The sequence below is a fragment of the Penaeus chinensis genome, chromosome 39 (assembly GCF_019202785.1).
Source record: "Penaeus chinensis breed Huanghai No. 1 chromosome 39, ASM1920278v2, whole genome shotgun sequence".
Lineage (NCBI taxonomy): Eukaryota > Metazoa > Arthropoda > Malacostraca > Decapoda > Penaeidae > Penaeus > Penaeus chinensis.
The window spans coordinates 3,812,760-3,822,759 of record NC_061857.1 but is presented as its reverse complement, the minus strand read 5'-3'; the positions used below and the strand labels follow the sequence as shown (position 1 = coordinate 3,822,759).

Sequence of the window (10,000 nt, the reverse complement as noted above, 5' to 3'; positions counted from 1 at the left end):
TCTATTGAGCCAGTGCTCTTCCAGTCATGGCTCATGGACATTACTTTCCATACTAGTTGATGAGAATAATGCAAAATCACCAAAGTGTCTAATCAACCTCCCACGATGTTTGTGTACTTGTGGCAAGTCTCTTCCGTCATCCCTGCCTCCAGCCGAAATGCTCACGAAGGCAAGTTCCCATCACCTGGCCTGCAGCCAGATTTTCCCATGATGTGACGGTCATCTCATCCGGACCAAAGGGATTAAGAATACTCTTAACCAAGTCTTGGTTAGAGTATTAATGCTCCTGTGCTCACAATTTACAATTCTGCTATTGTGATTTTCTAAAAGGTACATCTTTTGTTGCAAGAAGTGCTGTTAGGAAGGGCCAGTTGGTGGCTAATGCCTAGGATTCAAAGTACCCAGTACACTTAGTATCTTTTAGGAATTATCTTTCAGTATAGAAACACTGAACAAGTACTGTCAAACAAGTGATATAGAGGACTGCCAGTCACTGGTACCAGGTTATAAGAGGATCTACTATACATGGCGTTGTGCATTTCTAATGTCAACTTAAAATATAAACAAAATTGTTTATTACCTAATAGCCATTTGGTGTTGGTAAACTTGTTGTTGAAGCATATAATTCTGCAACAACTCAATTCTCTCCCTCTCAGCCTGCTGCTTCTGGGCTGCTAGCAACTCTGCTAACTGAAATATAAAGGTAATCACTGTGGTACACATAAAAATTATACACACGTATATATAGATAAAAAATGAATAAAAATATGTTGCTGTTCTCAATTATGGGGACCATCACATAGGGTAGTGGTTGAGTTAAAGTTTGAATCCAAACTAATCTTAAGATTAATCAACATGTAAAAAATTGGGGATGGCCAAATTTTTCAGGCAAGGACACATTTGCATTACTACATATAGAGCTCTGTGCAGGGGCAACTTCAGCTTCCAGAAGCATGCTCGACATCTTGTGTGTTACTTCCCACAAGTTTTGTGGTGTGTAAATCAGCCCAGAGGACTACTACAAGAATGTGATTATCCTTTGTATGATTCTAGCTTCTTTACCAAACAGATCACACATCATCCCCAGAAACACATAGAAAATCAAGACTATTTAAAACACTACTATTAGAACTAATTTCAACATGGAAATGTACTATATGCCAGGTGTCGGCATATGCTAATGGCAATGTTAGGGATGTGGGTTTATACTAACAGCAATGTTTTGGCCCAGATGTTGGGGATGTGTCCAGGGCATATAATGGAAGAGGGCATGTAGAAAAAGGGTTGAGGGGGAATATAGGGGAGTACTGTGGGTGACTGGATGGGAGTGGGTGGCTGTGAAAGAGTGCAAGCAGTCTAGGGCAGAGGGCTGGAGAGGGTAGGTAGTACAAAATGCCACACGACTGATCAATATAGGTTGTGTAAACTGACCTGATTTGGCAATAGCTACATGGCTAGACTGATCTGATTGGGTATTAGTTGAGAGACTTGAATTGACCTGACTGAGTCTATAAAGAGGGTGGCACCAGTTTTTTAAGCCATTCAGACCTCCAATTCATAATGTCCAGCCAGCTTCACCTGCTGTACATTCATTTTAGTATGTATTAACATGATCCCCAGCCATGAACCTCTATAGGGAGCCCAAGCAGCATGAAGGCTGCCCCAGAACATCCTCTTTACCTCTTCAAGACCATGGCGAGTTGAAAGGAGAATAATGAGGCCTATCACCCCTCAACCACCCAGACCTCAGGGACTTCAAGGAAGAAATTGAAGACCAACTCCAACAACTTGCTATCCTCCATTGCTTGAAGATTTTCATGCCCTAGGGATACTGAGCTTTGGCAGAATATCCCTTGACAGAGGTGAACCATCAGAGCACAGCAACTGGTATGTTAACAATGTCCTGGATGGACAATAAACAAATATGATAGGGTTGAGCTGTTGCACAACCACCAAGGAGAGGTCTGCGACCAAGCATCATCAACAATAATAGATTATATTAAAGGCAAGGGGTTTATGGACCTTTAAGACCAGCTTACAAAGTCATAACCATTACTGAGAGAGTCCAACAAGTGGTATTAGAAGTTCTACAACCTTTTTGATGTGGCAACCATCAACACCTGCATGACGCAGCTTGACTTCCATCTTATCACCAATTCCTGGCTCAGCTGCAGCAGCAGCAACAGTAGCAGCATATGAGGCAATTAAACACGTCTAGATCACCTTCAGCTGTCAGCAATGCTCTCTATCTGAGCAAGTATGTGGCTCTCTATCTGAGAGCCACATACTTGCCCTCAAGACCAGGTCAACCAGCCACATATCCAGGAGAGTCACTAGTTAAATAAGCCTAATGCCCAGATATTAGCAAGGGACCAGGATGGTGGGTGGATGGCAATGGTGGGTGGGTGGGGATGGGTGGGCTCTAACAGTCCTTTGGTAGTTTTCTCATGTGTACATATACCATAAGCTAGCTAACTCCCTCTCCACCAGGGACAGTCGGTCCCCTTAACCCGTTATCTGCTGGGCCACACCTATAGCCGTCATAACAAACCAACTAATTATGCTGAGTATGGCTATAAGCATCGCAACATGCTAAAGCAAGTCAAGCGGAAAGATCCGCTACATGTAGCAGACTGCCAGACCAAACGTCATTGAAGGGTTAAGGTTATATTCATGGGATCTTTATGCTCCAAATTGGACCATGTGCCATGCACAGTCAGTCAGTGCCATGCACAGTCAGGGGATGGAAAAGACTTGCAATGAGTCCACAAACATATTGGGAGATTTATTTTACTCATTTGGTGATTTTGCATTATTCCTATCTATGTATGGGTGTGGAAAGAAAGGTCTGTGAGCGGTGACAGGAAGGCAACGGCTCCAAGAAGGACACCATTTCCATGCTCTGCATCGTATTCACAGCAGGTTATTTTACAGAAAATTGAACATTTCCTTTTTTTTTTTTTTTTTAAGTAACAATGTTACAGTTTTATTTTTCTTGCACTGAGTTGTAGACTACCATTAGAAATGATTGTAGTCTGTGAAATTTAAAACAAATATATTACCATCTGGATAATGCAAATAAAAAGAGTAAATAATTTTGCAAATAAGAGGCATGGGGTCTTGTTGCCGCACACGTGTTCACATGCGCCCAGCCTACAAGCTCACATAAGCCTAATGCCAGGATTTTTAGTGATGTGTTCAATCATTGCAGTAATGTCCAAACAAGCTGACAACTGTTCTGGGCACACAACTTGAGTGTGAATTGACATATGTCCACTTAGAAAGAAGTCCAGTCATGCCTTGACATGTATATGCAAGCCAATCATCAACAAGAAGTTTATTCAAAAGTGAAGGTCAAGATAATCAACTGAAGGTATCAACTAATGGGAAACAACAAGGAGTGGGTAATCAATTAGATGCAGATATGGAATAAGACAAGAATCTAATACTTTTCTAATGTAAAACAGTAAGAGAACACCAAAACAGTTACACTTACCTTTAAGGGGGGTACGGGTGGTCCAGGTAAGAAAGGTACTCGAGCAAACACTCTCGTCAACTCTCCAAGCTGAGCAAACTGGTCATCACACTCGCGCTTGAGCAGCAAGTTTGAGGTGAAGTAGCCAGCCTTATACCACTCAGCCATATCACTGCAGCTAAACGGCCCCTGCACCTCACCCTGGAATTCAAAGGCAAATATTAAAGGACCATCTAAAAATCTTCCCACTGAACTCATCTTTATATATATATATATATATATATATATATATATATATATATATATATATATATATATATATATACATATATATATTCATACAAATATATATACATATAAATATATATACATATAATATACATATACATATAATATACATATACATATAATATACATACATAATATAAATATACATATAAATATATATACATGTATATACACACATATAAACATACATATATATACATACAACATATACACATATATACACACATATATATATACATACACATATATAGTATATATAGTATATATACATATATACATACACACACAATTATATATATATATATATATATATATATATATATATATATATATATATATATATATATATATATACACATATATATAAATACGTGTATATATACATATAATATATGTATATATATAAATACATATCATAATATATGTATATATACCATATATTTATGTATAATATATATATCATTTTATATATATATATATATATATATATATATATATATATATATATATATATATATATATATATATGTATATATATATATATATATATATATATATATATTAGATATATTAGATATATATATATTATATATATAAATATATATATTATATATAAATATATATATCATATATAAATATAAATATATATATATATATATATATATATATATATATATATATATATATTATATATATAAATATATATATTATATATAAATATATATATCATATATAAATATAAATATATATATATATTATATATATATAAATATATATATTATATATAAATATATATATTATATATATAAATATATATATTATATAATATATATATTATATATAAATATATATATTATATATAAATATAAATATATATATATATATTATATATATAAATATATATATTATATATAAATATATATATTATATATATAAATATATATATTATATAATATATATATACTATATATAAATATATATATTATATATAAATATATATCATATATAAATATATATATTATATATCATATATAAATATATATATTATATATAAATATATAAATATATATATATATATATAAATATATAAATATATATATATATATAATATATAAATATATATATATATTATATATATATATCATATATAAATATACATATTATATATATTTCATAAATATTTATATATTATATATATATATATATTTTATATATTATATATATATCATATATAAATATTTCTTCCTTCCCTATTTATGAATTAAGTTTCAACTTAATTGACATTGATTGAAATCATCTTGGACCTCAGCAAAGATTTAACTTTTATCTGGCTATTTCACACTATATCTATTTACAGCTAGTTATTACTGTTTCTGTTATTGACTTATCTTGTTCACAAACCATGAACTATTTCCTTTCATCAGTTAGCCTATCCCAAAAGCCTCAGTTTGCCTGTTACCTCCAGCAATCTAGCAGGAAAGCTTTACTTCCAAATAATCAGCCGTACCTGAGGATCCGTGTAGTACCACTTGTCTTCCCCGGGTATTTGCGAAGCATGGCTCCCTGACTCCACAATTGCACCCATGGGGCCAGATGGTGCCACACCCTGGCTAGGCCCCCCTGCCTGAGGTCTCATGTCATCCTCCTCCACCAGCTTCGCCACCAGATCATCAGCAACACTTCGCATGTGTTCTAATTTCTCTTCCTCTCCCTGTCTCTGTTCTTCAGGCAAGGGCTCGACAGGAGAGTTGGTATGGTGGCCAGGAACTGTACCACTTCCATCATTTCCTTCTGCTGGATTCATCTCTCTGCTACTGTCCTCATCACCAGATATACCATTAATGAGGGGGGACGAAGCATGACTACTTGAGACTGTGTCCACAGAATTCGTGACTGGCATTTCCTCTTTCAAAGAGTCGTCTTCTCTCATCATTCTCTGAAATACAAGTTAATGTCATAAGAAGAGTACAGAAACATGTGGCACAGCAATAAACTTTTTATATTTACACCTTTTAGGCAGGATTTTTTTTTTTAAGTGTTTAAATGTGTCAGTATCAAACTAGTTAACCTACAGAAAGCTTTACAAACTAATCATAAGTTGAAAATATAGTCTCTATCTGAGGTACTCAAACACTGAGTGCCACTGCTTGTTTACCTGTGATTCTGCAAGATCTCTTGAACTCCCACTTTCATGGCTGGCTCCTACTGCATTTGGAAGTGATTTTTCCTGACCAGGCTCAGAGGGTGACCCACTGTTTTTACTCCTTTCCTCTTGCTCTGCGTCATTCTTTTTCTTGCCCAATTCTGGCTTTGGAAGCACAGTCACCCTCCCTCTAACTGTTTTGTCTGGACTTGTGGACTTGTGCCTTGGCCGTCCACCACCTCGGTTCTCAGCAGATGGTTCCTCCTCATCTGACCAACCTGGGCCATGGAAAGCACCCGAGGCATCAAAGCTTCCACCCTTCTCATCTGCATTCTCAGTTGCCCTGAAACAAAAAAAAATTAAGGATATCTCTAAGACTCAGTAAAGACTACAGAATTGCTATATATGTTCACTATCAATAATACATTTAAAATTTCAAATACAACTAGTCGTTTCCCATACCCCAAGATACCCATACTCACCATTCTGGTAAGTTATCTTCCTCCCATGATTTCCTGTGGTGTCCATCTTTGTCATCCCAAGGTTGCCGCGTATTACGTGAGGAGACTGGGACACCCCTGCCAGTCCCTCGTCCAGAGCCATCATCCCAGTCTCCATCTAGGCCATTCTCTCTCTCTCGCCAACCACATCGTGCACCTGGAAAAACATGAGTCTCATTACCAAAGAGACATATGTAGTGTCTACTAATATTTCTGGAACGTTTTTTGCAAGTTTCCTTCAGCTGACAATTTCATCCCCACCCCATTCTGCTTTTAGGATTCCCTCTCCCTTAGCCAACCAGATTGACAAGTTTCCTTCCTCTTTCTTAACCCAATGGCGCCGGGTATAGCAAATTAAAAAAAACTCTACGCTCTGGCGAACGGCGGCAGCGCGCCGACTCCGAGCGCGTGATATCGGTCCATCAAGCCGAATCATTGCCTCGGGGCGTTTTGGCGCGGCGCCGCTGCGGACAGCCGCACACCGCACATCGTGCGTATTGTTATGACGGCGATATCCGTGACCCGTCGCCATTGGGTTAACATGAATAAACATCTGCGAAGAAGTAATTCTGGTACTCAACAGAATATTAACCTAGCATTCAATTCTTTCCTCTGCACATTCCCCTACACACACCATGCTACTGCTTTGTGATAAAAATTTGGCTACTGTTACTTCCATGTTTTCTGACAGGTCGAAGCACGAGAATTTTCTTGTATATATAGAGGTGCCTGCACCTCATTCATTACTCTCACAATGCCATTCTTAACCCGATTCACACGGGTCACATGTACCAGCGTCATAACAAATCACTTGGTCTGCAGGGTACGCAGCAATGCACCAGAGCACATGGAGCAGGAAGTTCTGTTTGATGTGGCTGACTCCCACATCCAGTGTCTAGCTATTACCAAAAATCACCAGATTTTATCACACTCAAGGATTTCTGTTACCCAGCAATGATGGGTTAAGCATTCGAAGATGCTCCCTCCTCCTCCTCCTCTGAGGTCCATGACCTCCAGCCACTGACATCAGCGCCTCCTACAAAGGTGCTTTGGCGATGCCCATTGAGCCGATCTTCCTCTTCTCCCTGCTCTCCTTGTTTTTCCACCTTTTTTGACCACTCTTCCAAGGATAATGGGGAGGAGTGGCTCCCCAGTAGGGCAGAGGACAATGTCAACCCCTGCTTCCAATGAAGCAACACAACACTTGGTAGTGATGAGCCTCTCTCTAGCATGGCAGCCAAGCTGCTAGAGAGGAATGCTCCTGGGAGCAAGAAGATGTCCCCAAACAACACACGTTTTCAGGCAGTTCTGGCATCAAGGTGACGCTAGACGTGTATAGCATGCTCTTGGAGATCCTTCAACTCTTTTTTCACTGAAGATCTCCTTGATCTCATTGTCCAGGAGACCAACTGTTCAAGTTTCATTATTGCTAATGTTTTCTTTCCATTTTTATCCATATTGAGTAAATATCTCTTGCAATGAGCAGTCAGAATGTTTTTCTTTTCCACTCCCAGAGGTATGCAGTTACCCATCCTCCTGCCACCTCCCCTCACATGAGGAAGTGGATGCCCCATACCTTGGTATCTGCGTGGTAATGGGGATGGTGGTTCTCCCCAATTACCATGACTACTGGTCAACTAAGTGCATCCTGCATCATGGCCTCATTGCTGAGGTCGAGGGATCTGTTCGACCACTTGATGACACACCATTTTGCTCACTTGGAGGAAGGGGCTCCACTCTCAGAGGACAAGTTGTGGAAGCTCCGACCAGTCATGGACTCCCTCAATGACACATTCCAGTCAACATTCATCCTGGGGCAGGACATCGCCATAGACGAGTTGTTGTGGAAGTTCCATGGGCAGCTTGGCTTCAAGAACTACAACCCAACCAAGAAGGTGAGGTTCAGATTGAAGGTCTACAGCCCTTGTGCCAGTACCGGCCCAGATGCAGGCAGGACCATGGCGACATGCCCTCGTCCACGAAAGTGGTGCTGTACTTGATAGAGTTTGGTGACCTCCTTTAGAGAGGATACCAGTTATTATTGGATAACTAGTATACGTCGCCAAGTCTTTTTCATGTGTTGCAGTCACGTAAGACTAATGCAGAAGGGACAGCCCGGCTGAACAGGAAGTTCATGCCCGAGGACCTCAGTGTGAGGAGGAAGGATGATCTCGATTACCGAAGCAGCAAGAGGGGGATGCTGTCCTTGATGTGGAAGAACTGCAGCATACAACAGTGCATACAGCTGCAATGGCTGGGGATAAGCCATTGGTGGTAAAAGATTAAGACATTGGCATAAAGGGTGTCGATGTTGGTGATCAAATGGCCAGTTACTATCCGAGTCACCGCTCTGAGGCATGGTACAGTAAGGTCTTTTTCCTCTATGAAATGGCCATTGCCAATGCCTGGGCCATCCACTGTGCCCTGGGATTAGAAGAATCTCAGAAGGCCTTCAAAGTTGGCCTTGCCTCTGAATTCTCGGGGCAGTTCAGAGAAGGGGACAACTCAACTAGGAGCAGAGCTGCAGTGAGACCATCAGTTGCAGTGAGACATGCTCTGTAGAATCAGCAGCACTCTGTGTAGAAGGTCAGAGCAGCAGGAGCTATTGTGCCGACTGTGACATCAGCCTTTGTATCTATGGGTATTTTAAGGTGTAACAAGCACATTGTAATGCCATGAACACAAAAAAATAATAAATCTATCATTTTTATAAAAACTCTTAATTTACCCTCACAATATCTTGGCAAAGATTTTACTGAGGGCAATGCCCATGGCATTATAAGAGAGTCTGGACTCTATAATAAACTTCCAACCATTACAAGTGCCAACATTGTATTTTAGCTTTACGAGCACGTAAAACATCATGATCAGTTCTCCAAGGCATAAACTTCAATATAATCCCAAGGCTATAAATGGGCCGAAAAAACAGTGCTTATGCTCTGATTAGGTCACTCACGATCGGTGGCATGTGTAGGGGTTCCCGATAGTGGCCACTTGCTGCCATATTTGCCACCCGGAAAGTAGGGTGTATGGCACTCCAAAGGAACCATCACTAGTGGGTTAAATAGTCTCTCTTGATTTCAAACTTTTGAAAAGTTTTCACTTTTTCACTTTATAACACCTAGATCTGTTCTACTTTAATAAATTAATATGCAATTGAATTTAAAACAAACAAGCATATATATATTTACTAGTTATAACATTACAAATAAAATATGAAAAAGCTAAACTGCACATTATGAAGCTGCAAAAGTGAAGTGCCACTGAAGTAAATTGCCACAGATTGCACCTCTACAAGTCTATATAAGACAGGAAAGCCTGAATCAGCAAGAAATACTTTTACAATTTTTTCTTTTAAGATAAATAACCTACGATTTTTTAAAAAAAACAAGATAATTCTAGCTGCACTTGGACTGCACCTGAACTTTCTAAAACAAAGTTAGTCATAATGCAATAATTCCATTCACATAGATGTTAGCTAGTTACTACAGTTATTTCCTTGAGCAGCAGTGTTACTAACACTGTAGTAACTTAAAAATGGACTTCTCACCATTATATACTATAAGTTATTTTCCTCTTCCTATCACTACCAGC

The 10,000-nt window shown here is 38.6% G+C and overlaps 1 protein-coding gene across 6 annotated transcripts in view; it reads right to left on the bottom strand.

Moving 5' to 3' along the window:
• Positions 1 to 10,000, bottom strand: part of LOC125046404 (GRB10-interacting GYF protein 2-like) — a 43,612-nt gene that overhangs the window by 21,235 nt on the left and 12,377 nt on the right. For all 6 annotated transcript variants that reach the window (XM_047644172.1, XM_047644171.1, XM_047644173.1 and 3 more), the window contains 5 exons: positions 6,389 to 6,563; positions 5,919 to 6,249; positions 5,271 to 5,699; positions 3,497 to 3,676; positions 581 to 690 (listed from right to left, as the gene is read on the bottom strand). In XM_047644172.1, coding sequence (XP_047500128.1) covers positions 581 to 690; positions 3,497 to 3,676; positions 5,271 to 5,699; positions 5,919 to 6,249; positions 6,389 to 6,563 — 1,225 coding nt within the window. The remainder of the gene's footprint in view (positions 1 to 580; positions 691 to 3,496; positions 3,677 to 5,270; positions 5,700 to 5,918; positions 6,250 to 6,388; positions 6,564 to 10,000) is intronic.